This window comes from Lipomyces japonicus (genome assembly GCF_038497905.1).
Source record: "Lipomyces japonicus strain CBS 7319 unplaced genomic scaffold V1514scaffold_44, whole genome shotgun sequence".
Classification (NCBI taxonomy): Eukaryota; Fungi; Ascomycota; class Lipomycetes; order Lipomycetales; family Lipomycetaceae; genus Lipomyces; species Lipomyces japonicus.
The window spans coordinates 1-26,745 of NW_027117856.1; the positions used below are offsets into that span (position 1 = coordinate 1).

Consider the following 26,745-nt stretch of genomic DNA (forward strand, 5'->3'; position numbering starts at 1 on the left):
CATGTCACATTTCCAAGATCTACATGCAGATGTCAATACTTTACATGATCATGATTTTGTGAGATCACAGGAAATTATCGATCAAGCGAACTTAAGACCAGTTCTTCAGGTCGGTTGCGTTCTTGATCCAGCACTCAGGGAGAAAATCAGTGGTTTATACTGTTGCAATGATGAACCAGCATACTTTGATTTTGCTCTTCATATGATCCCTGAATTGCCTGTACATGATGGAAATCAATGCGAAAATGAAAAAAATCTTTCTTATGTGTAATCAAGTACATAATCATCAGATGGATGAATGCAATACTCTGACTCTAATGCTTTAATGCTCTAATAATGTAGGGGCACTTGAGTGCCCCTACCAACGCGGATATGAAACAAATTTTGAAAGTGCCCCAATTTTTTTTTTTACTAAAATTACGCCCTTACCCCGCGTGCCCCGTAACTAAATGGCACGGCAACCTTCATTACACTGTTAGGTCGCCCATTAGAATGCACGTGTGGAGCGGTTGACACCGTAACACACATGCTATTACAATGGTCCCAGACGACCCACTAACGCCACATACTCGGCGATCGGCTCGAGGAATCCTACTTGCTAGGCACTCCTGCGGGCATGGAGAAGGTGCAGGCCTTTCTCTTAGCTTTGTGATCATGAGCAGCAAATAGCAGGTCAGTGGACATTTCTCTAGTCAAGTCCACTTCTCCTCTCGGGGTGATGATGCCTTGCACTATGTACAGGAAATCCGGAGGATGTTCGGGATGGACTTTGTTTTAATTGCTTACTGGAATTTGTACTGAAAAGGTACCATCTGTTTGAAGAAGTTTTGCATGTTATTGAATCTACACTATATTGTAAAGTCTATAGACCTGACGTTGGCGCATGTGCCTACATCGAGCCTTAGGCTCCGTCAATAAAAATCAATCAATCAATCAATCAACTACAGAATGAGATGCTCTGCTGAAGCTCTGGCCCGGGACAGCCAGCTGCCGGGGACATGACCCCGGCCCTTGCAAGAAAATAACACATGACTGCTGAAAAGACCCCAGTTTTTTGTTTTTACTAAAATTACGCCCTTACCCACCGACCCCGCTAACTAAATGCCACGGCAACCTGGATTACACTGTTAGGAAGTTAATTTGGGTTTGACATGGTTGAAATAGTATAACCCAATCATCAACTGGAAGGAAAGATCAATCACCTTTACGGAAGACAGAGAAAGCTCAAAAGCAATCAGTTTGAATGCTATGTTAGATCATGAAAAGACGGCAATAAACCAAGAGAAGGAAGTACCCACAGAGATTCCAAGGTTTTATGAAGATTTCCAAGAAGCGTTTTCCAAGACTAAAGCGGTCCAGCTACCACCAAGAAGAAGTTATGACCACAAGATCAAACTGTCGCCGAACGCCATGTTACCGAAGTCATGGATTTATCCCTTAGCCGAGCCCGAGCTAAAGATACTCAAAGAATATATCGACAAAAATCTGAAGAAAGGCTTTATCTGCAGATCACAGTCACCTGCCAGTTCGGCCCTGTTCTTTGTGCCAAAGAAGGATGGAAGTCACCGTCCTGTAATTGATTATCGCGGTCTGAACGCGATCACTACCAAGAATGCCTACCCGCTCCCATTGATCAGTGAATTGTTGAACCGAGTTCAAGGCGTCAAGATATTTACCAGGTTGGACTTACGAGGTACATATAACTTGGTGAGAATTGCGGAAGGTGACTAATGGAAAAAAGCATTTAAAACGCGCTATGGTCATTTTGAATATCGAGTTATGCCATTTGGCCTGGTTCCAAGCCCTAATCAACGAAGTCTTACACGAATTTTTGGACGTGTGCGCCATTGTTTATCTCGACGATATACCACATCGCTCACGTGCGCGCAATTTTGAGACGCCTGATTGATAATGGCCTATATGTCAAGGGTGAAAAGAGTGAATTTCATGTGTTGCGCACCGACTTCCTGGGTTTTTCGTTATCCGATGAGGGTGTGTTAATGAATGATGACAAAGTCGAAGCGATTCATCAATGGCAAGCACCGACAACCAAAAAGGGTTTACAACGATTCCTAGGCTTTGCCAATTATTACCGACTATTTATTCCAAAGTACGCCTACCTCACACAACCAATGTCGAAACTATTGAAGAAGGATGCCCCCTTTACATGGTCGGAGGATATTGAGAACGCTTTTCAATCTCTAAAAAAGTGTTTTACTTCGGCACCCATCCTACGACATTTTGATTCTTCGCTGGATACAATCATCGAGACGGATGCTTCCAACGTGGCGATAGCCGCCATACTTAGTCAGCGGGACCCGACAGATGGAATGTATCACCCAGTTGCATATTACAGCCGTTCATTGATCCCGGTCGAACGCAACTATCATGTCCATGATCAGGAACTTCTAGCCATATTAGAGGCCTTACGAGCATGGAGTCATTATGTCCTTAGTACGCAGTCACTAGTCGAGATTTTTACGGATCACAAAAATCTAGAATACTTTACCAAGAAACAGCAATTGAGTGGACGCCAATTACGCTGGTCAGAAGAGTTGGGGGGTGTACCCGTTTAAGATGACCTACCAAAAGGGCCTGAATAATGTGCGAGCAGATGCTCTATTACGAACTGACGACTCTATATCTCAAACACATCGATCGGAAGCTACTCTAGTATCACAACCATTCGAAGTGTTGAATATTTTAAACACTCAACCTACACAGCTTATTGTTTCTGGAAATACGGATTTTCAGGACGAAATTCGTCAGAAGATGGCCACAGACGAAACCTGCAAAGTGTTGCTACATTATTTTTCCAATTCCCAGACCGAACCCCCCTCGGAAGTCACAAGAGAGATCGAACATTATAGTTGTATTGATGGTTTTCTTTACTATGATGGGCGTTTAGTCGTCCCAAAAGATAAGCAACTGTTAACCGATATCTTATGTCAGTACCACGATCACGAGTCAGTTGGTCACCCTGGTCAAGCGCGTACCTTTGAATTACTCAGTCGTCACTATTTTTGGACCGGTATGCGCAAATTTGCCAATCGTTATGTAGCAGTTGCGCGGTATGCCAACGCACGAAGGTCCCACGCCGTCTATCATATGGGCTCCTTCAACCCTTACCAGTCCCAGAACGACCTTGGGTATCTCTTTCTATGGACTTCATCACGGACCTGTTACTTTCAGATGGTTTTGATTCAATCCTAGTAGTGGTTGATCGACTTACCAAGATGGCTCATTTCATCCCTGTCAACAAGTCGATAACGGCACCTGATCTTGCGGATGTGTTTATCGCCAATATTTTTTGCTACCATGGCGTCCCGCAGGATATCGTGTCCGACCGTGGTTCAGTGTTTTTGTCTCGCTTTTGGAAGGCGTTTACCGAAAGTCTGAAGATTAAAAGCAAATATTCTACTGCTTACCATCCACAGACAGATGGACAGACAGAACGGGTAAATCAAGCTGTGGAACAGTTCATCCGCATCTACACGGCCCGCCAACAAGATGATTGGGTACCATTGTTACCGCTGGCTGAATTTAGTTACAATAATGCCAGAAATGCCACCACTGGCCAGTCCCCGTTCTATTCCAATTTTGACTATCACCCCCTTTGGCATTTGATGTACCACCTACTACCGCGGCAATCACCAGCGGAGCGGACTGTTTACACCATCTAGAGACAGTACAAGCAGATATTCAATCAGCCATGCGCCTCGCTCAGGCCTACTATACACGTTATTACAACCAGCATCACCAACAGCACCCTTTCCATGTCGGTGACCTTGTACTCCTTAATCGGAAGAATCTAACCACTCATCGCCCTACGGCCAAGTTTGACGACCGCTACGTTGGTCCTTTCACGATTATTGAACAGATTGGTCCTGTTGCTTTTCGACTTGATCTGCCTGCTACGATGCGGGTCCATCCCGTTTTTTATGTGAACCTCTTCAAATCTTTCGTTTCCTCAGACCTGCCCGCCGAGTACAAGCACCTCTCGCACCAATTCTTGTTAATAATGAGGAACATTACACTATTGACGAGATTGTCAAGACAAGGCGCCGCCGAGGCAGAATTAAATTTTTGATTTCCTGGCTTGGATATGATGAACAAACTTGGGAACCGTTCGAGAATCTCCACCATGTCCCCCTGCTATTAGCCAATTTTTATCGTCGCAAACCAAATCAACTGCGCCCTCCCGATCTGGACGATTTCTTGTGCGACTCTGAAGGGGGGAGAGTGTCATGAATGAATCCTGACACTATGTTCGCCACCCCGAACGCGACGCACGGACGAACACGGAGGATGGAGCGGAGGACGGAACGGAGGACGGAACGGAGGATAGTATGAATTGCGTTGTTTGAAAGTTTATTGTACGGAAGCATACTGGGAGAATAGTGATATAAGAATGGAGCCATTTCCCACATCTTTGTACGAGCAATAGCCAAAGACCGGACTGTGAGAGTGACTCCAGGCTTATTTTATTATTCTCAAAGGTATGTTTCCATAATGGTCAGTTTTTTTAGTCCATTTAGTTAATAAAGTATCTCAAAGTTTGGATAAGAGTCTTTGTTCGAGCCGTGGTTCTCACATGTTGTTACTAGCATTGAATGTTACGTGATCTAATAATCTGCTTTTTAAGGCTAAGCCTGCAATAAAAAGAATATTATAAATACTTGTACGTGTCATGAGATAGGCCGCACTTCGGCAGCTGTAAGACGAAGCCACCGTCATTGTATTGTATAGAAAGGCAAGCTTCCCATCGTAGAGAGAAAACAAAAATAAGATAGTTAAACCTTAACCAAACTTATCCTACGTTAGCAACCCTTGTGGGCGGCAAACCCTATAGCAGCCAACCCGCATAAAAAGAGGAGGATAATTATCATCTTCATCACCATTATTATCATTTAAAATTTTATTTTCATAAATACATGATACCATCCAACAATGCCTAACATGAACTCGTCCATGTCTATCGACCCCTATAAAGAAAGTTAAAGTGCCCAACGCAACGCGTAAGGCGAGCTTGTTTATGTTTGGTTGTAAGGTAAAGGAGGCAGACCAATGCACTGAGATCTGTGAAAACTGTAAAATTAACATCTTGTAAGTACAGACAAAATTGGTGACAGCCGTACAGAGAACGGTCAGAGCTTCCCATTCAAGCATAGTGTAACGTGATTCAACATCGGAAATCGATGACCACGCGGCAATTATCGTAACACCAAGGCCGTCTTGATAGCAATTCCTTTTAATCATAGGTAATCACTTAAGTAACTTGACTAAACCGGTTGTTCTCTACTTGTTTGTTTATGGGCTTGTCGTTGTCAAGTGTTTACTCGTAAACCGCGCGCATAGCAACCTGAACATATAATGCACCGCAAGGCCCCGCCTTTCTTTCTCTTTTTCTTTTTTCTCCATCTTCATTCACTTCGAGTTATTCATATAATGTATAAGCAGATATTTTGACCGACTCAAAAGAGAGAATCCGATTGGAAAAAATTGTGGTTGAGAACGGAGGCAACTTTGTTCAAGATTACAACAGAGAAAATATACATGTGATTGGCAACAAAAATGAGTCGACCAAATAGGGCGCTGCCAAAGAGATTTTTGATTATGACGTTATTGATATTATTAATGGTATTGTTATTGTTAAATGCATTGCTGTTGTTGTTGGTTGTTATGGTAGTGGTGGTGTCGTTATTGTTATTGTTGTAGTAGTTTCGTTGTAACACAGCCGTGACGGGGTTTTCAAGGAATGACCTAGGCACGCCAGGGTGCAACGGATATCGACAGGTCACGCCGAGATAAAATTCAAGTAGGTATACCAAATGCGCAGTGTAGCCCAACGCGGTGGCCACCAATTCGTCATGACAGCCATCGAATGACGAGTTGGGCAATTCGATGCCGCGAATCGCAAACGCAAATAACTATAAAAAAAGACATCGATGCTTGTTGTACTTGGCAATTTGCAATGTCGTTATCCACGACAGTGGTACTGTAGATATACATATAGATTTTTGTTTTGGGTGGTCTCATAATTTACGCTACACTTGAATAGGCGGTACGTTTACTCTATATATATAAATTACCTATATAGTTACCACAAATATTATTCTATTATCGTTAACTGGTACCGTACACATTGAGTCCGCCCCCTATTTTAATTTGCCCAAAACAATGCCGTTCTTGCTAAGCATGGAGCCAAGCGCGGCGATAATCGCGCCGACGATGTCCTATAGTGAGGTACGTAGGTACCAGATGTGAGTAGCACCATTCAGCGCACAAGCCATGACTAGCTTAAGAAATGCAAGAAACTTTTTATATTCATTGATACATGCACTAAAGTTATGACAAACAATGGCAAAAAAAAATTGCCGATCGTATCAGCGATGTGGGAATACATATAAAGTTTTTTGATGTAAGTCGGCATCAACCGCGTTCGGCTGTCAGAACATGAGGCGCCACTTTTTTATCGGAAGGATAGCGTACTTTATAGTTGAAACAATTAAAAACAAAAAAAAATTAAAATTAAAATACTGATAGATTACATTTTAAAACCCAAAAAAATTAAAAAAATTTACATTTCGGGCATTCTGTAAAAAAAAAATTGTACGATTTAAGCTCGATGAGCTTCCCAAAATTAAAGTTTCTGATTTACTTTTGCTGTGACAGGGGATCTCTTTGATAATTAAATGCAAAAAAAATTTAAGTTTGTTTGCTTGGTTTCATTTAATACAAATCTATGGTAGTTAGTGGTAAACATAATGAATTCAATATGCAACAAATAATAATGAAAATGGAAATAAAATGGATTTAAAACAACGGTCGCAGTGGTGCTAAAATACGGGAATGTAACTCGCTTTCTCAAAAAACTGTAATAAATATAATGACATTCCTTTCAGCAAACAATAAATCAGTACAGTATTATCATTTACTTTATCAAGTGTTATAGTATAGGTATATAACATACATAACATGTGATTTAGTATTATTTATTGTATCAACACATCTTTCTTTTCATTTTGCCTTGAAACTATCGCAAGATAAAGGTTATGTTTAACTGCTGTTAAATAATTTTTTTCACCTTGTAACATTGTGCGCTCTGGCATAATGGAATGGAATTACTGCTTTTTCTCACTTTTGCTCGCCGGTAGTCCCCGTTCTCATCTTCATCAACATAGCCCTCCTAGTTAGGATTCGGTACTTTTCTGCGGCCCTGGAAAACCAGTCCATTATTTTTCAGAAATGCCAAGCAGGCCTTGTGCAGATAGCTTCCACTGATGCAGCAAGCCAAATTGCTAATTTGACATCATGAACAAGTTCAGACAACAGCAATCACCATGATGATGATGATGAACAACATACATGCCTCAATCCGTACCAGCAACCTGGGTTTTTATGTTACCCCGTCGCCAACAATTTTGAAGAACCAAACACGTTTTGGATTCCGTATTATGATGGCTTACTTGATAAACTGTTTAGTTTGTTACAAGATAAAGCAGGCATCCCACTTGAAAATTTTGGACCGTGATTTTCTTGACGGACTCCCGAATGAAGAGTTTCAAAAGACGGCACCAACAAATTGGATGCAACAAATTAAACTTCATGAAGCTCTCTATAAACGTTCTGATAAAGTCAGAGACCTCAAAAGTCCAGCATTAAGGCCAGAGGAACTAAAGAAGTTGGAATCACTGGAACAAAACTTACTTTGGTTAAGAAATTCACGCGTATTGCTGCTGAGTGATTTTATCGATCGATATCAAAGTGGCTTTATTTGTAACCGGATTGGCTCCGGCTTAATCATCGGCAGACATGGTTATCAGACCACTGCTCATTGCACATTAAAATATTGGAACGCAACATTTATGAATTTGCACGTGGCATCATTATCAACCAATCGGCCTGAATGGTGGTGGATTAAGGAAATGACCGTTGTTCCTTTCGAGGAACGGTGGGATACATTTTACAATGAGACAATTAAGGAAGTTGTCGGCATGAATGGTATTGGACCTGATTTAATTATAGTACACTCCGGTTTATGGGACCTTAGTTATTTTACTACCAGTCATAAAGCACACAACAAAACCGAGCCGAGGAGCTTGATTTTGGCCGACCGTTAAATTGGAGTGAATTGCGGTTTTACATGCAACGATGACGAGTAATTCTTACCCGCGTGCGAGTCCAATTTGGGGACGACGTGCCCATGTTATTCAGAAGTATTACCAGCCGGAGCCGGAAAACCGATTCAATGCGAGCCGATGTGCATCGGGTCTTGATCTGGCCTCGCGATTCGTTTGCAAAAATGTAGGCATTCTTTAGGAACCGCTAGCATGTTATGGTCAATATGGTATTTTGGTATTTATTCCGTGCTTGTGGTGGCGTTGAAGTTAAGGGTGAAATCCTAAAGCTCCCGATAAAGAATGAATACGTCACTCGCAAGATGCTTAGAAAAAATGCCATTCCAATTTTTTGACTGGCACGTTCATATAGAGAATATTGCTTGTTTTCTTGTTGGTCAAAGCAGAATATCTGAAGAAAAGATCATTTTTGACTGCTTTTTTTTTTTTTTTCTTGCTCTATAATGTGTGTAGCATGCAGATATTCATCAAGACCTTAATTTAACACCTATAATAATTATTGGTATGTATTATACACCTTTGTTGCTGCTGGCGTTACAAATTTAACGAGTTGATTACAATGAACTTTTCATCCTGGATGAAATACCCGACATTGCCGTGAACTGAAAAGTCAGGTTCGGCTTGAAGTTGTAACTTCGTCCAAACCTAGAATAGCCTGGGTCTGATTGCAGTACCAGCATTTTTTTCGAAGGAGCTGTTGTCAATCTCTTCTGGTCAATGTATCCTCGCCATGTTATGCGTTGGCCCTGCATTGACTAAGCAAATCAAAAGTAAAACCGCTTCTTCCACTACAAACCCTTCGTCAGATTCTGCCGTAGTTGAACGCCGGAGCTGTGTATACTTCACATGTAAATACATATATACTATTTTAAAGCTTTTAGTCGTATGCAGATATCAAAATAAGAATTGATCTTCAATTTAATGCTATTTACAGTATATTCCTTTTTTTATGCTAATGTAGCTTGCTTGTCCAAATCATTGACATCAGAATTTTGTCCATCAGGATCAATCCTGGCCTTAAATTCCTCCGCGCTTATTGACTCACGAACCTTTACAGCATGCTGGTATGCAGTTGATCGTTCCAATAATACCGTCCTTATGTTCAACATGGACTTGTACACATTATCTTTTAAAGGGTTGATCGTGTCGTCAAGCGTATTCAGCACTGCTTTACCATATGGCCGCCGTAATGTTTCTCTTTCAGTGTTGATAATATTGATTTCCTTTAAGCACACGTACCAAAGCGTGTGCAAATCTTCGTAACTCTTGCGTCTCAATTCAGCAACCTCCCATCCTCTACCCAGGTTATCGTAATGGCTAAATGGCGTAAGCGGTGATTGTTGAGAACGGAAAAATTGCCACAATGGATGATTTGGTGAATTGACAAATTCTCCAGGTGATGGAGTGATTGGCGGACGAGGCTGTAAATCGAAGCGCTCGCCTCTTCGCGGTCGGACGAGAACCTCGACAGACTCATCCACCGGACCAGCAGACCATGATTTTTTGGCATCTAATTTTCGTTGCTGCGCACGCAACAAGATTTTTTTTTGTGCTTTTCTTATTTTAGCTGAAGGTAATCTTTTACTGCGAGATGTGCTGGATGGCGCAGCCGCTGTTGCGGTGGTTGTGGAAAACCAATTCAATCCCAAAAATTTGGTCGATGATGACCAAACCGGCCTTAAAAATCTCTGAGAAAACATATTCTATAATCAATAATTAATACTCTGTACATTGACCGATACAAACCGCGAGCACCCTCCTTTTTTCAGCCCCTCGACGATTGAGAAAATTTTGAGCAGCCAGCCCAAAAAGAAAAGATGCCAAAAAAAAAAAAAAAATTTCCAATAATCACAACTTACGCAAAACCAAAAACAAAAACCAATTAAGAGCTCGTCGTATAACGTGATATTTTAAAAACAAATTGCATTTATTTGCTGAGCAAAAAAATATCGTTCAGTTATGCGACTTTCGGAAAGGCTCACGACAAATTGGATGGATTCCGGGTAACTAAACCTGGGTACCCCTGATATTTATTGAATTAATTGATACGTTGAAAAGCTCAAGCAAGCATACAAGGAAGACAACAACTGCCATGATCTTTGCCAGGCAGCATATATGGTTACATGCCTTAAAACTATCGGCTTCATTTCAATGTCGGCAATTTTGTAAAACTGCCGGTTTAGAGCTCGCTATTGTGAGTTTTTTCAATTTTCCAATTAAAATAAAAACATAATTTTCTAACCAGATCCGATTGACCACTAGGCTTCCAATAGCAAAGGTCCTGCACCAACAATTCCACGAATCTCTCGAGGACTTCCAAAAAAAGTGAAACTTCGAGGTGTGGATAAAGTTATTGCGGTTTCATCAGCCAAAGGTGGCGTGGGCAAAAGCACTGTTTCAGGTGCGACATTTCTCGGGCTCGTATTAAAAGCAATAAAATCTGACATTAGGCTTGCTAGTAAATCTGGCACTTTCTCTGGCCATGACGGGGAAAAGGGTTGGAATTTTAGACACAGACATATTTGGTCCTTCAATACCTCGGCTGTTAAATCTTTCTGGTGAGCCAAATGTTACGCCAGACAACAGGCTGATTCCGTTGTCCAACTACGGCGTAAAAGCCATGTCGATGGGATTTCTAATTCCTGATTCGGATGCTCCTATCGTTTGGCGAGGACTTATGGTCATGAAAGCGTTACAACAATTGCTACACGAAGTCGAATGGGGCGGACTCGACGTGTTGGTGTTGGATCTGCCACCAGGAACCGGAGACACGCAGTTAACCATCACTCAACAGATAGTCCTGGACGGAGCCGTGATTGTGTCGACGCCACAAGATATTGCACTGATCGACGCCGTGAAAGGTTTAAACATGTTTAAAAAAGTTGACGTGCCAGTTCTTGGCATGGTTCAAAACATGAGCGTGTTTGTTTGCCCTAATTGTAATCATGAAACTCACATTTTTGGTACGGATGGCGTCGATCGCGAAGCTAAAAGGCTTGGGACTGAAGTTTTGGGCTCAATTCCTTTACATGCAAGTATTTGCCAACTTTCAGATGCCGGCAAGCCGGTTGTGATTGCCGACCCTGACAGTTTTAATTCAAAGGCATATAAAAACGTTGCGGAAAATGTTTTGAAAAAAATCTATCCATAGTGCATTTTTAATTTAAACATTTCGTATGAACCTCTGTTTGTATTTTCTGGGATCCTTTCGACTCATTTTAACTTGATCTCGAGTACCTTTACCGCCTTCCCAAAACCCAGTGGTTTTCCTGAAAAAAGAATGTCGGCAGTAAGCGCATATTTCAGGAGCATAATTTTGTTCCCTCGAGCACATTCCGCAAATCTAAAAAAAAAAAAATTAGCAACCCACAGTTTAGCAATAAATCTTCCGTCTCTGCAACTCACCATTCTATTCGCATGTTCATTAGCGTGAGCAGATTGTTCATCATGACAATGATCACAAGGGAATACACGATTACAGCAAGAAAATCGAAACCACCTGGTGGACCTTTTGTAATGCTTGCATGTGCCATCCGCAGGCAAGCGGCTACCGGCAATAACCTTGCCCTTCCAAACATCATCAGTTCTGATTTTGATAGTTTTGAGCTTGTCCACCGCCATCGGCTCATCGGACACTCTAGAAAACTTAACTTGAGGAATGTAAATTGACATTTTGCTGTGACACGTCCTGCAGTTTGTAGAGATTGTCTGCGCGATTGCAATACCGGAAATACCAGTCGTGCCCGGCAGATTCTCCGAGCAAGACTCACACGTTGGCATAAACGCGCTCGGCAACAGATCGACAGCAGCACACGCTTCCAGATCAACGTATCCGATGCGCGGTATTGTACTGCTTTGATGAATGAACTCGGTCTTGACTATCAATCCGGTCATTAATAAATGACATTTAGTGCATGGCTCAGATACTTGAGCCACGGTGGTAAGATTTCTAAACTCGGCTTCTGTCTTGCAACGCACGCAGCGCACAACCAGTGATAGTGCAGTACACTCTAGAATACTAATATTAACAAGTTGGATTCCTGGCAGGGAGACCGATATAGCTCTAGAAGGCACCTGACTTTCATTATTCAAATTTTTCCTTGCATCATCACTTGCATCATCAACATTGCTTTCCGGTTCGTCGTCAGAATCTTCTTCTAAACACCGGCTGCCTTGTTCATTTTCATTGTCATAAAATTTAAACTCTTCATCATGTTCATATTCGTCTGCCCATTCAGGAGGTTCAGTGTACTCGTCATCATTCTCCGGTTCCAAAATTCTGTCCCAACCATGCGCTACTGTGACGTTGGAAGACTCCTTTTCAGGTGCAATTAATAAAGCCTCCAGATTTTGAGTTAAATAATTAATACCAGCAAATAATGAGAATTCACGGTTTAAATCAACATGACGATTAAAGTTGAGTTCAATAATTGTCCCTACCGGGTCATCCACTGCAAGAACTAATTGGTACGGTTCAAGGTTATACAATGATGGAACATGGAATTGGCATGTGGTTATTGTCTCGAACTCTGATGGCAAGTCAATCCCACTCGGAAATTTAAACGGCACGGTCACGGTCGAAAAGCGAGAATTGTCAGTAATAATCTGAGTCCCAGGTATCCTAACTTGCACTTGCCGCAATTCTTGCGCACGCCGAGACGCGGCAACGCTAAGGTCTTCATTTGAATATTGCTCCGTAATACTGTCCGGCGATGAGGAAATGGTTAGAGCACTAAGGTTGACCCCCCAATCATCAAGTGCAGAATTAGATGACTTGGAATCAACACCCGGTTTCTGGGAGTGTTTTACAAACTTGATTGTAGGTCTTTTTTCTGCTTTTAAAAATTCTTCCAGACGTCGGTCGAGCTCGTGAATCATGTCAAGCAACGTGCCAACATTAAGTAATTCCGGAAGTATCTGATTCACAAATCCGTGCTCGATATTAAGTGCGTAACCGCGAGGAATATCAGCATTTTTGACTGATACTATCGGTGGTTCCGATGGATATGTTACCGGGACCGTAATCCACGCCTGTAGTTGTTCGAGATCAAACGGGAAATCTGGATCTGACGGAGCAAACGCTAACTTCAACACATTTCTAAAAAAAAAAGTTCGAGGTAACAGGTTAGATCTTATAATCCAATCAAATCAATAACTAAAAAGCCGTACTCGTCTATGGTGGCCAAAGGATACGCTTTTTCGACTTGAGCAATCTCCCTATGGCGTTGACTGAGCCTTATGTCGGGCTTCGATCCAGGCTCGACATGAGCAAACCTACACTTGGACCCGTTTCGACATCCTAAAACATTAATTTTTAAGTCACATTTGATAAATTTGTTGTAGCACATGCCTCGTTTGGTTTGAAAAAACCGACAAATGTCGGCCGAACTTTGACGAAGTGGATCCGCTGCCACCCTATTTCTGGTTTCAAGATCCGCCACGTTGAATGAATTAATTATAATGTTATATATGTATATATATATTTTGGTACTCTTGGAATATTTTTTTGTTTTAAATGTACAATTAACCTGAGATTTGGCTGACGTCAATTATTAGTCGGATCAACGATTGATGCGGCGGCTTATTTTCGGCAGCAAAAAGTAAATTCATCAGCCAAAGCAAGAAAGAAGCAAGCATTTTTACAATCAACAGAACTGAAAGACCAATTTGAAAGACTCAGTAAAGGCATGGCACAGCAAGCATTCAGTTTATCATTGCGACTGCCACTGCTTCCAGCATTTCGCCGGGACCGGCTATGTGGTTGGGCCCGGATTGCTCACCACCACCATGCCAAACAATTCCACGCATCACGAAACCTGCGAGCAATCGATCCGCCGCCCAATGCCGTCCGTGTCAAGTCAGACCCGGTTGCAACTGTCAAGAGTGTACGCAAGTTGCAAAAAATTATTCAGAAATTGCCTCCCAAGTATAGACCGTACGCTGAGAAATTACTGGCATCACCCGGTTCATACGTGTTTTCGTTTTTGTTACTGCACGAGGTCACGGCCGTTTTGCCATTGTTCGGGCTTACTTGGCTTTTTCAAGCAACTGATTGGATTCCGCCATTGTCGGATAGTTTGCTCGAAGCAGGCAAAACTTTTTACGCAAACACAGTAAGCGATTTGTCCGTGGAAAGAAAAAAGCCACATGATTTTCTAACTTGATAGGTTCCGCCCGAAGCGTTGGATGGAACGGACGCAAGCGCGAAGCTCCTGCTCCGAGGCGCTACCGCATATGCCATTATAAAGGTATGCATGGCATATAATTACTATCATATACATTTACTAAGTACTGCAAAAGGCAATTCTTCCTCTTCGCATAATTTTCTGCGTTTGGGCCACGCCATGGTTTGCCAGAAAGTCGGTTCTTCCGATAGTGAACGGATATCGGCTCGTGTTGAGTTCAATCACCAAGCGCTTGCAGAAAAAATCAGGATTGGACTTTACAAGATTGCCCAAGAAATAAAGCCCTGCCTTAATTTATGTATATTCATCATTAATCATATTTCCCTAAAGATTCCATCACTATCCCATTGGCCAATAATGCCAGTAGACACCCAGCCTTTGTCAGCAGTTGGCAGGCCGCGAATAATTAGCTATAAAACGTAAAACAGTCAGCATGAATAATACAAAATAATAATCTCGCACCGATTCTTTACCTGTCCTTGCCTGTCTCCACCCTTGAAGTCTTCGGCGTCCCTGACGATAGCTTCAATGGCAGGAACCACGGGACCAAACGTCCTGACCGATCCCTCATTTCGGTAATCGTATACGTGAGTCTGGCATATCGCACCAGCCACTCGGGCATGTGTAAGCGCATAAACGACGTGAGTGCCTAGCAATGCTCGGAGCTTAGACAAGTCCGCAGAGTGCAGTGATGTGTAGTGGCTATCTTCAATGTGAATGCTTCTGCTAGTAGTTGAAACACCAGGTGGTTGTTCTTCATGAGTGTAAAGAATACGCAAGCTCGGGAAAATACGCAATACAGGTGACGGCAGGTTCCCGCTGCCAAGAATACCGCTAGCGCGTTGCAGCTTAAGACGTTCAAACAACGACAGCTTGTGGTTGACAATGTCAACAAGGGCACCAGCAGTGCTAGATAAACATTGTCAATTTAAAAATACTTCAAAATGAGAAAATAAACTACTCACGAAATTAAAATGGTCGGGTTAATAAATTTGATAGCTTCGCGATCATATCCTTCGCCTGAAACACCAGCAAAGATCACAGTGGATCCGGCAGTTAACGCAGCCAGAAATAAAATCCGAGAATATAAATGATGCAGCGACTCTGCGGGAACAATTATATCAGCCGGCTTCCATTGTTGGGCTTGAGGAATGACCCGGAGTTGCGCCGCCACAGCAGAGACAATATTCTATTTAAAAAAAAAATTAGTAGTTTAAAAAAAAAAAAATAAAATAAAATAAAATTGGGTTCATACCCTGTGGGAAAAATTTGCAAGTTCAACTTGACCCGAAGCAGTCAAGTAAGTGGATATTATGGCAGTACCAGTATATGAACCGTCACCGAGAGCGTCACCGGTAGAAGACGGAGTCGATTCACCGGACGGGAAACTGGAAACCAGATTGTGCCAAGTGACAATTGCGATGCGGTGTCCCATGGTATTCTGCAGTTGCTCTGTCCAGTCAAGGTGGCTTTGGGGCGCATTGACAACGATAACAAGTGCCTTGACCGACAACGGCAGGGCTAGCGTCGTAAAGTCAATCACGCCGGCTTCGAACACCAGAATCTCTGGTTGAGACGCATCAATATGTCTTTCAAGCTCGCCCATGTCATCAAGTAAAGGCAAAAGAACTGTGGCAATGTCGTAATGTGCGCAGGCAAACGATGTAATCACGTTTTCAATGCTGTTCGGCAAGTAGATGCCCACGCGTTTAACGCCAGGCACGTACTGGTTGAACCTGGCAGCGACAGAATGCACCATCGGAGATAACTCTGACTCAACATCATGATAAATAATTTTGGCCTTGGACTTACTAAAATACCCCAGCCTGGCCTGCTTGGCCAGGTGCCAAATGTCGCGCAGATCGCCGTCGCGAAAACTGTGTCCGTCTCGAATGTTGAGCCCGGAAACAAGCGGGTAAGTAAACGGTGTCAGCACCGAGCGATGCACGGCAGACTCGTCCGGATTGCGCACGGGCGACACCGAAGACTGATGATGGAGCGCAAACGGGTGCAGATCGGGATACCGGCGACGCAAGTACGGCAGAACGATGAGCGAGACCGTGATGGCAAGCAAAGCAGCCGTGATCGGCGGCAGGTCAGCAAGCGTCGACATTACTGCACAGTACAACAGTACAACAAGGTATTTTTCAAAAAGAAAAAAGATCAAACTGCCGGCAAAACAGCCATGGAATTGATTGCTTCGAGGCCAGGTTGATTGAAGTAGGACGAAAACCCAAAAGAACGGATCACTTCACCCCACAAATCATCACGTGACACGCCTTTTTTTGTTTGTTCCTAGTCAAATGCTGCAAACGAATCCACATTAAATCAACTCGATGGTCTCGCTTCTCCAGTCTTTACTCAGGCCATTTAGTACAGGCATTGTTCCTTCAGGCAATGCCGGCACAATTGTTTTGCCCACGATATCTCCGACCCTCGTTGTGCCCGAAGGCGCCGAGGTGGCCACGCTGGCTGCTGGGTAAGCCATGATTGTTTGTTGTATGGTCTTGATCAGTCTAACAGTTACTTGCCAGCTGCTTCTGGGGTACGGCCCATTTTATTTTATTTATTTATTTATTTATTTGGCTGACAAGTAGCGTCCAGGCGTAGAGCACATCTATCGCAAGTACTTTGGCAACGGCAAAGGCCTGCTCGACGCCCGCGTGGGCTACTCCGGCGGGTCCACCGTCAAACCGGGATATCGCGACGTGTGCACTGATACCACCGGCCGTATGTCTACAACTGTTTTCAATTAATGCATTGATTGCTAACCGCAACAAGACGCGGAGGCGCTGCAGATCGTGTTCGACCCAACACTCGTTTCCTTCGACACCTTGGTTGACTTCTTTTTCCGCATTCACGACCCCACGACGCTCAACCGTCAGGGCCCTGACCGCGGCAGCCAATATCGGTCCGCCATTTTCTTTCACTCTCCTGCCCAGCGTCAGACCGCGATCGACGTGCGCGACCGCCTGCAAAAATCGTTCTACCCGGACTCCAACATCGTGACCAAAATCACGCCGATCGAGAACTGGTGGGACGCAGAGACGTACCATCAGCTGTACCTGGTCAAGAACCCTGACGGATATGAGTGCCCGACCCATTTTGTCCGCACTCAAAAGTCGTCGTGATTGATTATGTAATGGGGTTTGATTGGATTACTAAGCTTTAAACCTCGTGTTTTTATTTTTTTTTTTTTTTTTTTGTTTTCGTGGCAGCGCTTAATACAGTTTTTCATTTTATTGAAGTCCATTTGTAAATTATACAATTGAATAACCATGGCAGAAACTAAACCAGCGAGCACGGCTCCTCCAGCAACCGAGGCCAAGGGCAAAGGCGGAGGCAAAGGTAAAGGCGGCGGTGGTGGTGGCGGTGGAAAAGGCGGCAAGAGTGGAAACCAGCCAAATTTCAACATCAACCTCGTCAACGCCGAGGACGGCAAGGTCGTGACTCGGTTCCCTCCAGAGCCCAGTGGATATTTGCATATTGGACACGCGAAAGCTGCTCTTTTGAATCAGTACTTTGCTCAAGCATATCATGGAAAGCTGATCATTCGTTTTGATGATACCAACCCAAGCAAAGAAAAGGTATTTTGGCTGATCTTGCAAACGAACGTGCTGCTAACGTGCTTGTCTAGGTTGAATTTCAAGAATCTATTCTTGAGGATCTTGAACTTCTTGGTATCAAGGGCGACGTCATCACGTACTCGTCCAATTATTTTGATAAAATGCACGAGTTGTGCGTGCAACTAATCACCGAGGGTAAGGCCTACGCTGATGATACTCCTGTTGACCAAATGCGTCTTGAGCGTACGGAAGGTATTGCCAGTCAGCGTCGTGAGAGATCGATTGAAGAAAATCTTGAAATTTTTAAACAAATGAACGAAGGAACCGAAGAGGTAATGACTCCTGAATACTTCTCAACACGTTTTTAGAAAAAAACTAACCCACTATAGGGGTTGAAAAACTGCATTCGCGCAAAGATTTCATTCACTACCCCCAACAAGGCCATGCGCGACCCGGTCATTTACCGCTGCAACTTGACCCCTCATCATCGCACCGGCACGCAGTGGAAAGCATACCCGACCTATGATTTTTGCTGCCCTGTTGTGGACTCGATTGAAGGTGTCACGCATGCGCTGCGAACCAATGAGTACCGCGACAGAAATGCGCAATACGAATGGTTTTTAAAGAACTTGAACCTGCGCAAGGTTTACATTTGGGATTTCAGTAGAATTAATTTTGTCCGCACGTTACTTAGCAAGCGCAAGCTTCAATGGTTTGTGGACCAGAAGTTAGTTACCGGCTGGGATGATCCGCGGTTCCCGACTGTTCGTGGAGTTCGCAGACGCGGCATGACGATTGAAGGCCTGCGCACTTTTATTCTCGGCCAGGGCCCGTCCAAAAATATTCTTAACCTTGATTGGAGTTTGATCTGGGCCACAAACAAGAAAGTGGTTGACCCTATCGCCCCGCGACATGTTGCTGTCATTAAGGAAAACGTGTATGTAACAAAAAAAAATCCTATTTTACCGTGACTAACAAGGAAACGCATGATAGTGTCAAGATTAAGATTGAAAGTGGTCCAGCTGAACCTTACAAAGAGGACAAGCCCAAGCACAAAAAGAACGCTGCCATCGGCACCAAAAAGGTTGTGTACGCCAATGAGGTTTACGTTGACCAGGAAGACGCTCTGACATTCAAGGACGGAGAAGAAATCACGTTGATGGATTGGGGTAATGCGATTTTGCAAACTATCCACCGGGACGCCGATGGCGTCGTGACTGGCATTGATGCGGTGCTCAACCTTGAAGGTGACTTCAGAAAGACGGAAAAGAAAATCACATGGCTGGCAGTCACTGATGAGCTCACACCGGTCGACCTTGTGGACTTTGACTACCTCATCACCAAGGAGAAGCTGGCTGATACTGACGACATTAAAGACTTTGTTAACCCCAAGACTGAGATCCACACGGCCGCGTTAGCCGATCTTAACATTAGAGAACTTGAGCCTGGTACGGTCATTCAGTTTGAACGGAAGGGCTATTACAAGCTCGACAAGCCTTACGCCCAAGGCTCACCCGCTGTCTTTTTCACTGTTCCAGACGGCAAGGTGGTGCAGAAATACGGCGCCAAGAAATAGAAAGATGTTATTTACATTATAATTAATAATATACATGTAATCTAAACAAATTGCTTGTTCTTATCCAAATAAGCCTGCAAGGCATCTGCAGCGATGGTGGCAAACTTTTTAAGGTCTTGATCAACCAAGTCATGCTCCGCAGCACGCAGGCCCTCGACCGCAAACCCGTAGTCTTTCAGATGCCTTTTAAAATCCTCAACAAATTCTCTATCAGATGACGCCTGCTGCTCGGTAATCTCAACAAATGGGAATGATCGCCACTTGTCCACCAATGCAATCGTGTACTCTTCCAACTTGATTGAATACAATTCTTGCAATTTCGGGTCCGGAACTTTCAAGTTCGTGTTTTGCTTAAACAAACGTAGCACGCCAATTGCAATTGCCAAGAATGACGGCGGCAGAGCAGCAGACGGCCGATGCCGAATTCGTTGCAACACCGTGTCCAGTTTGCTTATTTTAGTCAACGACCAGTTTGAATTATTGGCCTGCCTGACAAATTCTCGAAGAACTTCCTTCCGAGGCAACAACGTGAACACGATGCCAGTCTCGGCACGAGCGTCCAGTAGGGCACCCAATTGTGACTTCAAGCCTCTGTCAGATAAAACTCGGACGAGCTTGCCGACTTGCCACGGTTCCAACTTGTACAGGTTTCTCTTAACCAGTCGATCAATCTCGTCCTTGAATTCTCTCACGTGCCGTGGTAATTGAATGGCATTAATCAGTTGAGTTATTTGCTGTGTTGTCGGAGGCAAAGCCCGACTCCTGGTCAATTCATTATAATGCTCTTTTAATTGAGCTGGATTTCTTTTTTGCCTGACCACTGGTTCCTTATTCAAAGCCTTGCTGCGTTGTCGCAGACTCTCGACCAGGAACTCCTCGTGCGTGACTTCATGCTTCTCCGTCAAGACAACTTTTTTCTTGTTTTGATTTGTAGTACGACGGCGAAGTTCCGTAACTAACTGATCAAACACGGCCGACAACTCTGGATCTTGTTCTTTCTTTGGTTTCCGTGTCGTTGTTGCAGCACCAGCTGCACCAGCTGCAGCTGCAGCATTGCTGTACCGTGCCACCACTAAATGATTAGTCGTAGACGAGGTCAACAGTGCGGACCGCAGCGCCATCTGCCTTCCGGCCGTTAAAACTGACGAATACATGGTTTTATTTTCGTTCTGTTCCGTGGGTCAAGCCAGTTGCGAATTGATATTTTATCGGGAAGAATTTTGATTTTTTTACGCCCGGCCCCAAAACCCTGAACCCTGGACCCTGGGTGCATGCGTCCCCAAGATTGCCAAAACGCGTTTTCTTTTTTTGCTGGAATCGAGCTGCCCCTTTATTTGTTTTGCCAAAGAGGGGTGGAAAAACAACAAAGATAGTGTTGGTACTTTTTGTTACGTGTTGTCATAATTGGACCGAATTTGTATCATGACCGGTCCTATAGGGATTGTGAATCTGCCCGATCAAAGGTATGTTGCGGTGAGAGCGGGTTCGGACTTAATGTGGCATCTAACTATTTTTTTCCCGGAACAAAGGCGCAAGATTGTGTCCAAGAGGGGCGCGGCATTTACGTTGATGGTGTGCGGTGAATCAGGCCTGGGTAGGTTGTTGTTGTTGCTGTTGTTTTTGAGCAGGAGTTGTGATGGCTGACGGCTAATATTAGGCAAGACAACGTTCGTAAACACGTTGTTCTCAACCACGCTCAAGAGCTACGCGGACAACAGGAAACGGCACCGCAAGCAGGTCGACAAGACGGTGGAGATTGAAATCACAAAGGCCGAACTCGAAGAACGGTTTTTCAAGTTGCAATTGACGATTATTGACACGCCGGGGTTCGGTGACTACGTGAACAATAACGACGCGTGGGCGCCGATTGTTGAGTTTTTGGACGACCAGCACGAGAGCTTCATGCTCCAGGAGCAGCAACCGCGTCGACAGGAAAAGATTGATTTGCGGGTTCATGCCTGCTTATACTTTATCCGGCCTTCCGGTCACACGTTGAAACCTCTCGACGTTGAGGTCATGAAAAAACTTGGCACCAGGGTGAACCTGATCCCCGTGATTGCCAAGGCCGACACGTTCGCTTCAGCCGATCTGGACAAGTTCAAGGCCAGGATCCGAAGCGTGATTGAAGCTCAGCAAATTAAGATTTATACCCCGCCTGTGGAAGAAGATGACATCGCGGTTGCGGACGAGACCAAAAACATTATTGCCTCGATCCCGTTTTCCGTGATTGGTTCCGAGACCGACGTTGAAACGTCAGATGGCAGGATTGTTAAGGGCAGGCAATACCCCTGGGGCGTGGCCGAAGTTGAAAGCGAGCAACATTGTGATTTTAAAAAGTTGCGAAACGTGTTGATCCGATCACACATGCTTGATTTGATCCATTCCACTGAAGAAAAACATTATGAGGCATACCGGGCACAGCAGATGGAGACGCGCAAGTTTGGCGAGAGCCGGCCCCGAAAATTGGATACTCCAAAGTTTAAGGAGGCTGAACAAGAACTTCGCAAACGGTTTACGGAACAGGTCAAGGTTGAAGAGCTCAGGTTTAAGCAATGGGAGCAACGACTGTTGGCCGAACGCGATCGGTTGAACAAGGACCTGGAAACAACACATTTAAGGTGAGTTTATTGAAAATTATAATTACAAAAAAACCTAACAAAAAATTATTGTGTTGCAGTATCAAATCACTTGAAACCGACTTGGAGAATTTAAGATTAAACAGCGGCAGAGCCAGGCGTTGAGAAGTTTGGATGGGCGTTTGGATAATGAAATGTGGTCGTATGATTATTTAGAAATGAATTATATAAATTTATAATTATGTGTATACGTATATAGTAGAATTCAGACAAATCCCTTACGAGCTAAACATCAAAAGTTAGATGATGAAAATAAAGTAACGCCATGGCGGATACAACATACACCCTGTAAAAAAAAATTGAACAATGAGAACCTGAAATACAGAAATGCCAACAATGCCGAGCACTTCCACAACTGAAAAGTAAAAAATGCGAGACTCGGTCGATTTCACGGTACTAAAATTCCGGTTTTCTCTTGTCCGGAAATATTTTTGCGACCGCGAAATCGATGTCAACTTGCCCGATATTGAATGCAAGCTATGTTCGACTAACGATGCTTCTTCTTGCTCATTGCCAGCTTGCTTTACTGGCAATTCCGCACGGGCCTCGTTCTCGACCTTGAAAAAAAAATTTGTTAGCCCCCCCCCCCACCAGCCAATTCGTTCTGTTTTAATCGGCCACCGTGTACATACTGCAATCTCAAAATCAACCAGCTTCTCGGCAAACGTCGACATCTCGTTCAGAAAGCAAAACCTGTACTCGCCAATCTCGTTTGCCGTAAACACGAAATCGCCCTGACGTTCCTTCTCGCCGTCGAGCACGACCTTGAGACTCGGCGACGTGACTGAATAATCAATATCAAACGATCCACCAGTTTGCACCTAAAAAAAAAAAAAAAAAAATTGTGTTATATTCAATTACATCACCGAATCGGCATGACGTGGAAAATGTCTTGTTTGGCTTGATCTTACGGCAAAATAGAACGCGACCTTGAGCCCTTGCTTGTCGATCTGAGAATAGAAACAGGCCCGCTCGTTCGCCGCAACGCTGTAAGTCAATGCCGTAGCAGAAACACAAGTAACCAACGCGGCCAACGCAATCACGATCCGCTCAATCATTGTTGCAACCTGTCTGTTTGTGGTGAAGCAGTGTAAAATAGCATTGCATGAATGGTGTTCAACCTCCCGTTGCTTCTGCGCTCACGGTCCGAGGGGCTCGTAGCAGCTGCTGAGCTGTCGGTACTTGGGTTAGGGCTCAGACCGCTCACGCATGCTCCGAGGGGCTCGTAGCAGCATTACTAAAACGCATCCGCCAGCCTTTCCCATTCTAATTCAACACAACAATGTCGTCCGCATCGAAGCTCGTCCCTCTCAAGCCAATTAAGCTCTACGCCAGTCGTACGTGTCCCTGGGCTGCCCGCACTTGGATCATTCTTACTCAGCTTAACGTCGAGTTCGAGTACATTGAGATTGACCTCAGGAACAAGCCTGAATGGTTCCTCAGAGACGTCAACCCCGGCGGTAAGAAAGAAAAAGGCATTGCAAATTGATAATTGGTTGCAATCTCTAACTTGCAAACACAGGCAAGGTACCGACGTTGAAGTACGGTGATGACTACTTGATTGAGAGTGCCATCACTACCGAGGCAAGTTTGCTTTGTTTGTCTTTGTTGCACTTCGATCGTTTCTAACATGTACACGGTCAACTACAGTTCGTTGCCAACTTGTTCCCCGAGACCAATCTCATTCCAAAGGATCCTTTTGTTAGCGCCGAGGCCAGACTCTTAACCGACAGGTTCCAGGAGTTCGTGTCGCCCGTCTATCGCGAGGTCGTGTTCCAGGCCAAGACCGAGGCTGCCGACAAGTTGTTCGACGCCATCGACAAGTTCTTGCCGTACTTGAAGAACGCAGCCCCGTTCTTTAACGGCTCGGACCATCCTCTTCTCGGTACGGTCGTATGCCGTTTTGCAATTAATTCCAACCCGGTTCACTGACCTTTTTTTTTTTTTTTAGCTGAGATTCTTATTGCCCCGTTTGTCAGCAGGGTATGACGCCATAGCTTACGTCATTATCGCGTTATCGTTACTAATCATGGTGTTTTGTCGTTTAGCTCTATCTCTTGCTCGAGTCCAAATTCGTGGCAAACGAAACCTTCACCAAGTTGTCGACTGATCCAAAGTACAAATACTTCCATGAATGGGCCGTTGCTTTGATTAACTCGCCTGGTGTTACCGGTACTTTCGATAAGCCTTTGGTACGTTTTTGTTTTATTTTTTTTTTTTTTTTGGCTAATCTAACAAAATAGCACCTGGAGCAATTTGCCGCAAAGCTGAACAAGAAGTAAATTAAAAATCTATATGGTTTTTTTGCTTTATATAATAATCGTACATGATTCCTTTTTTATCGTAATATTGAAAATGTGCAGTACTTTGCAACCCAACCAATATGCGAAAAAAAAAAAAAAAACTTTCTTTTTGTTTCATCACGCGCCTCGAATTAATCATCCTGGCTGGCTTACGGCGAATGTAATACGTTACCGTTCACTGACGCAGCAGTATGCGTCGTCGTTGATGATGATAATGATGATGTTGCCGAACCTAGCCTGACCAATCCCGCTTGTGCTTTTTGTTCATCATTCCATGACAAGCATGCCGCGATTAATTGTAAAATCTCAAACCGCTTTGTGTCACTTCTCGGCAGGCTCCAAAACGAAAGCAGCAAGTTCGTGATGAGTTGCCTGTCCACGTTATCATCTGCTGATCCGGACCGGATCAATCGTAGTGCCTTTGTCAAATGTTCATTCAGTATGACCGCTGCAAGCAACCGGCACACAATGTGTCAGTAAACTATGGCTAAGTAATAAGAAATAGAACGTACCTTCATGCCGCAGCTTGCCAATAAGAAGCGTTTTTTCTTTTACTTCCCGCTCAAACGGTTTCGATCGTTCTAAATCTGCCAACGCCTGATCGTTTTGAGCCTTGACTTTGACCAAGTTCTCGTCCGACTCAGCCTTGGCTTCAGTCAATTTATCAATCTGGTCCTGCAATTTTTCCACCACGTCGTGCAACTCAACCTTACGTTCGTCTTGCAAAACCGAGATTGCGTTGTGCAATTTCTTTACCAATCCTGCGTTCTCAATGTTTTCCTTAACCACGCCTTCATACTGTGCCTTTTGGCCACGTAATTGTTCTTCCAATTCCGTCACCCGCTCGCTCATTGTAACCCGCATCGTTTTCTCCTCCGTGGCAATCACTCGCCAATCTTCCGCTGCCCGATCAGATTCTTGTGATTGATCTTGCGCATGCTGGGCCTTGCTGATTAACTGCGCCCGTTCCTTTTGCCATCCGTCTTGCAACGTGATTGATGATTGCCGATAGTTGGCCAAATCTTTGGATAATCGGTCGGATTCTTCTGATGATGAAATTACTTCTTGTTGCAATTTTGTTATTGTTTCAGTTAGCGTTTTCGATTTAGATTCAAGGTATTCAATCGTTGTCTTTTGCCGTGCAATCTCTTCCTATAAACCAAAAAACAAGCACACTTTGTTAGCAAACAAAACCACACAAGCTCTTTTCCTAATCTTGTTCTTACCGAATCAGTCTTTAACCGGTCACCCAATGTTGACCTGATGCTTGAAACCTTGCCGAGCAAGTTTTTGTATTGCAATTCAAAATCATGACGATCCTTTTCAGCTTTTGCTAATTGAATTTTTAATTCATTATTTTCAGCAGCATGGGTTTGCCGTTCGGATTCTAATTGCTCCCGTAACTTGTCTCGCTCTCGCCTTATCGTGTTAACCAACTCGTTGTTATTTTGTTTGCCATTATCATCATCATTATTATTATTATTATTATTATTATTATTATTATTATTATTATTATTATTTGCATTAACATTATCAACGTTATCGTCACCATCGGTGGCATTGACCGCTGCCGAATTCAAACCGTGCTCTACTGCGTGATCCGGCTTGCTGCCACCCACACCATCATCCTTGTCCAATCCTTGCTTATTCACGTCAACACTGCCACTTTGCTCCGTGACATCATGTCGTTCCTGATCTTGTGGTCGCGGCTGCTGCGTGGCCGCGGCATCAGTCTCTGAACTTTTGTCTGTCATATTGCCATAAGTGGTCTTCCTTTGCCCGCGATGTTGACCTATACCAAACTTATGACCGTAATGTAATATTATTATTAACAAATTTGTCTTTCATTAATTATCACAGCAAGATATGTGTTGTTTCGGATGCGTTGTCCTTGCTGTTGTTGCTTCTTTGACGTGAAGTATAAATAAAATTCAATGGTTTCGTGAATTTGACCGCCCCTGGACTTGAAAAATAAATGCAAGTGTAAAAAATAGGTATCTACACTTGGTTGGGTTGCAAAGTACTGCCTGCACATTTTCAATATTACGATTTATTTTTCAAATTACAAAAAAATCCTACAACTATTCATTCAATCTTATTATATATGCTAATGTTTAATTTTGTTGATTTAATTTGCATCTGCAGCCTCTTTCTACAACGTCTACGTGGCTTCTCCAATTGATAATCACCATCGGGACCCCGACCCCTTAATTCAAAATAGGAAAAAAAAAAAATTAAAAATAATAATAAGAATAATAATAATAATAATAAAAAGTTCTCAAAAGATAAAAAAAAATCATGATACAATACATATACATAGGGCATACGTATATAACAC

The 26,745-nt window shown here is 43.6% G+C and overlaps 13 protein-coding genes across 13 annotated transcripts; 7 read left to right on the forward strand and 6 right to left on the reverse strand.

Annotated features, from left to right (window-relative positions):
- Window positions 1-7,343: 7,343 nt before the first annotated feature.
- V1514DRAFT_344378 (uncharacterized protein) lies at window positions 7,344-8,123 on the forward strand (the record flags this gene model as incomplete). The annotated part of the gene is made up of 1 exon (XM_066929185.1): window positions 7,344-8,123. The coding sequence occupies one exon, from the start codon at window positions 7,344-7,346 to the stop codon at window positions 8,121-8,123; it is 780 nt and encodes a 259-aa protein (XP_066781628.1).
- Window positions 8,124-9,021: 898 nt separating this feature from the next.
- V1514DRAFT_159866 (mitochondrial 54S ribosomal protein uL29m) lies at window positions 9,022-10,103 on the reverse strand. Its single transcript, XM_066924526.1, has 2 exons — window positions 9,897-10,103; window positions 9,022-9,844 (listed from the first exon to the last, which is right to left on the reverse strand). The coding sequence occupies exon 2, from the start codon at window positions 9,839-9,841 to the stop codon at window positions 9,089-9,091; it is 753 nt and encodes a 250-aa protein (XP_066781629.1). The 5' UTR covers window positions 9,842-9,844; window positions 9,897-10,103; the 3' UTR covers window positions 9,022-9,088.
- A 107-nt stretch (window positions 10,104-10,210) lies between these two features.
- On the forward strand, window positions 10,211-11,329 carry V1514DRAFT_335822 (P-loop containing nucleoside triphosphate hydrolase protein). Its single transcript, XM_066928454.1, has 3 exons — window positions 10,211-10,335; window positions 10,404-10,542; window positions 10,601-11,329. The coding sequence occupies exons 1-3, from the start codon at window positions 10,234-10,236 to the stop codon at window positions 11,290-11,292; spliced, it is 933 nt and encodes a 310-aa protein (XP_066781630.1). The 5' UTR covers window positions 10,211-10,233; the 3' UTR covers window positions 11,293-11,329.
- On the reverse strand, window positions 11,305-13,235 carry V1514DRAFT_284622 (uncharacterized protein; the record flags this gene model as incomplete). Its single annotated transcript, XM_066925149.1, has 2 exons — window positions 11,305-11,484; window positions 11,547-13,235. Coding segments are annotated over 2 exons (1,869 nt in total), but the record flags the coding sequence as incomplete, so codon positions are not given.
- A 387-nt stretch (window positions 13,236-13,622) lies between these two features.
- V1514DRAFT_335829 (uncharacterized protein) lies at window positions 13,623-14,714 on the forward strand. Its single transcript, XM_066928455.1, has 3 exons — window positions 13,623-14,254; window positions 14,309-14,389; window positions 14,442-14,714. The coding sequence occupies exons 1-3, from the start codon at window positions 13,829-13,831 to the stop codon at window positions 14,604-14,606; spliced, it is 672 nt and encodes a 223-aa protein (XP_066781632.1). The 5' UTR covers window positions 13,623-13,828; the 3' UTR covers window positions 14,607-14,714.
- On the reverse strand, window positions 14,641-16,439 carry V1514DRAFT_344383 (uncharacterized protein; the record flags this gene model as incomplete). The annotated part of the gene is made up of 4 exons (XM_066929186.1): window positions 14,641-14,736; window positions 14,800-15,235; window positions 15,292-15,515; window positions 15,582-16,439. 4 exons carry the CDS (start codon window positions 16,437-16,439, stop codon window positions 14,641-14,643), a joined length of 1,614 nt encoding a protein of 537 aa, XP_066781633.1.
- Window positions 16,440-16,540: 101 nt separating this feature from the next.
- On the forward strand, window positions 16,541-17,568 carry V1514DRAFT_335835 (peptide methionine sulfoxide reductase MsrA). Its single transcript, XM_066928456.1, has 4 exons — window positions 16,541-16,805; window positions 16,861-16,871; window positions 16,931-17,056; window positions 17,108-17,568. The coding sequence occupies exons 1-4, from the start codon at window positions 16,663-16,665 to the stop codon at window positions 17,455-17,457; spliced, it is 630 nt and encodes a 209-aa protein (XP_066781634.1). The 5' UTR covers window positions 16,541-16,662; the 3' UTR covers window positions 17,458-17,568.
- On the forward strand, window positions 17,546-19,517 carry V1514DRAFT_297689 (tRNA synthetases class I, catalytic domain-containing protein). The gene is made up of 4 exons (XM_066925463.1): window positions 17,546-17,913; window positions 17,964-18,224; window positions 18,282-18,829; window positions 18,886-19,517. The coding sequence occupies exons 1-4, from the start codon at window positions 17,605-17,607 to the stop codon at window positions 19,466-19,468; spliced, it is 1,701 nt and encodes a 566-aa protein (XP_066781635.1). The 5' UTR covers window positions 17,546-17,604; the 3' UTR covers window positions 19,469-19,517.
- Window positions 19,451-20,647, reverse strand: V1514DRAFT_335839 (uncharacterized protein). The gene has a single exon (XM_066928457.1). It carries the CDS (start codon window positions 20,620-20,622, stop codon window positions 19,510-19,512), a length of 1,113 nt encoding a protein of 370 aa, XP_066781636.1. The 5' UTR covers window positions 20,623-20,647; the 3' UTR covers window positions 19,451-19,509.
- A 157-nt stretch (window positions 20,648-20,804) lies between these two features.
- On the forward strand, window positions 20,805-22,329 carry V1514DRAFT_335841 (putative cell division control protein 12 protein). The gene is made up of 4 exons (XM_066928458.1): window positions 20,805-20,931; window positions 20,998-21,062; window positions 21,126-22,086; window positions 22,146-22,329. The coding sequence occupies exons 1-4, from the start codon at window positions 20,891-20,893 to the stop codon at window positions 22,207-22,209; spliced, it is 1,131 nt and encodes a 376-aa protein (XP_066781637.1). The 5' UTR covers window positions 20,805-20,890; the 3' UTR covers window positions 22,210-22,329.
- On the reverse strand, window positions 22,027-23,212 carry V1514DRAFT_297695 (emp24/gp25L/p24 family/GOLD-domain-containing protein). The gene is made up of 5 exons (XM_066925464.1): window positions 23,016-23,212; window positions 22,737-22,925; window positions 22,388-22,661; window positions 22,146-22,329; window positions 22,027-22,086 (listed from the first exon to the last, which is right to left on the reverse strand). Exons 1-4 carry the CDS (start codon window positions 23,160-23,162, stop codon window positions 22,310-22,312), a joined length of 630 nt encoding a protein of 209 aa, XP_066781638.1. The 5' UTR covers window positions 23,163-23,212; the 3' UTR covers window positions 22,027-22,086; window positions 22,146-22,309.
- A 174-nt stretch (window positions 23,213-23,386) lies between these two features.
- On the forward strand, window positions 23,387-24,451 carry V1514DRAFT_364289 (thioredoxin-like protein; the record flags this gene model as incomplete). Its single annotated transcript, XM_066929779.1, has 6 exons — window positions 23,387-23,564; window positions 23,627-23,688; window positions 23,755-23,989; window positions 24,056-24,087; window positions 24,153-24,296; window positions 24,348-24,451. The coding sequence occupies 6 exons, from the start codon at window positions 23,387-23,389 to the stop codon at window positions 24,384-24,386; spliced, it is 690 nt and encodes a 229-aa protein (XP_066781639.1). The 3' UTR covers window positions 24,387-24,451.
- On the reverse strand, window positions 24,396-26,449 carry V1514DRAFT_297700 (uncharacterized protein). Its single transcript, XM_066925465.1, has 3 exons — window positions 25,634-26,449; window positions 24,920-25,559; window positions 24,396-24,855 (listed from the first exon to the last, which is right to left on the reverse strand). The coding sequence occupies exons 1-3, from the start codon at window positions 26,159-26,161 to the stop codon at window positions 24,557-24,559; spliced, it is 1,467 nt and encodes a 488-aa protein (XP_066781640.1). The 5' UTR covers window positions 26,162-26,449; the 3' UTR covers window positions 24,396-24,556.
- Between the last annotated feature and the right edge of the window lie 296 nt (window positions 26,450-26,745).

Bases quoted from the DNA above. Each gene is read 5' to 3' on its own strand.
- V1514DRAFT_159866 (XM_066924526.1), bottom strand. From the start codon at position 9,841: ATGTTTTCTCAGAGATTTTTAAGGCCGGTTTGGTCATCATCGACCAAA.
- V1514DRAFT_335822 (XM_066928454.1), top strand. From the start codon at position 10,234: ATGATCTTTGCCAGGCAGCATATATGGTTACATGCCTTAAAACTATCG. The intron at 10,336-10,403 runs GTGAGTTTTTTC...ATTGACCACTAG, and splicing joins CCGGTTTAGAGCTCGCTATT to GCTTCCAATAGCAAAGGTCC. The intron at 10,543-10,600 runs GTGCGACATTTC...TAGGCTTGCTAG, and splicing joins GGGCAAAAGCACTGTTTCAG to TAAATCTGGCACTTTCTCTG.
- V1514DRAFT_335829 (XM_066928455.1), top strand. From the start codon at position 13,829: ATGGCACAGCAAGCATTCAGTTTATCATTGCGACTGCCACTGCTTCCA. The intron at 14,255-14,308 runs GTAAGCGATTTG...CTAACTTGATAG, and splicing joins AAACTTTTTACGCAAACACA to GTTCCGCCCGAAGCGTTGGA. The intron at 14,390-14,441 runs GTATGCATGGCA...GTACTGCAAAAG, and splicing joins CCGCATATGCCATTATAAAG to GCAATTCTTCCTCTTCGCAT.
- V1514DRAFT_335835 (XM_066928456.1), top strand. From the start codon at position 16,663: ATGGTCTCGCTTCTCCAGTCTTTACTCAGGCCATTTAGTACAGGCATT. The intron at 17,057-17,107 runs GTATGTCTACAA...AACCGCAACAAG, and splicing joins GTGCACTGATACCACCGGCC to ACGCGGAGGCGCTGCAGATC.
- V1514DRAFT_297689 (XM_066925463.1), top strand. From the start codon at position 17,605: ATGGCAGAAACTAAACCAGCGAGCACGGCTCCTCCAGCAACCGAGGCC. The intron at 17,914-17,963 runs GTATTTTGGCTG...GTGCTTGTCTAG, and splicing joins CCAACCCAAGCAAAGAAAAG to GTTGAATTTCAAGAATCTAT. The intron at 18,225-18,281 runs GTAATGACTCCT...AACCCACTATAG, and splicing joins TGAACGAAGGAACCGAAGAG to GGGTTGAAAAACTGCATTCG.
- V1514DRAFT_335839 (XM_066928457.1), bottom strand. From the start codon at position 20,622: ATGTATTCGTCAGTTTTAACGGCCGGAAGGCAGATGGCGCTGCGGTCC.
- V1514DRAFT_335841 (XM_066928458.1), top strand. From the start codon at position 20,891: ATGACCGGTCCTATAGGGATTGTGAATCTGCCCGATCAAAG. The intron at 21,063-21,125 runs GTAGGTTGTTGT...GGCTAATATTAG, and splicing joins GTGCGGTGAATCAGGCCTGG to GCAAGACAACGTTCGTAAAC. The intron at 22,087-22,145 runs GTGAGTTTATTG...ATTGTGTTGCAG, and splicing joins CTGGAAACAACACATTTAAG to TATCAAATCACTTGAAACCG.
- V1514DRAFT_297695 (XM_066925464.1), bottom strand. From the start codon at position 23,162: ATGATTGAGCGGATCGTGATTGCGTTGGCCGCGTTGGTTACTTGTGTT. The intron at 22,926-23,015 runs GTAAGATCAAGC...TTTTTTTTTTAG, and splicing joins AGGTCGCGTTCTATTTTGCC to GTGCAAACTGGTGGATCGTT. The intron at 22,330-22,387 runs GTATGTTGTATC...TTTGATGTTTAG, and splicing joins TCAATTTTTTTTTACAGGGT to CTCGTAAGGGATTTGTCTGA.
- V1514DRAFT_297700 (XM_066925465.1), bottom strand. From the start codon at position 26,161: ATGACAGACAAAAGTTCAGAGACTGATGCCGCGGCCACGCAGCAGCCG. The intron at 25,560-25,633 runs GTAAGAACAAGA...TTTGGTTTATAG, and splicing joins ACCGGTTAAAGACTGATTCG to GAAGAGATTGCACGGCAAAA. The intron at 24,856-24,919 runs GTACGTTCTATT...GGTTGCTTGCAG, and splicing joins TGGCAAGCTGCGGCATGAAG to CGGTCATACTGAATGAACAT.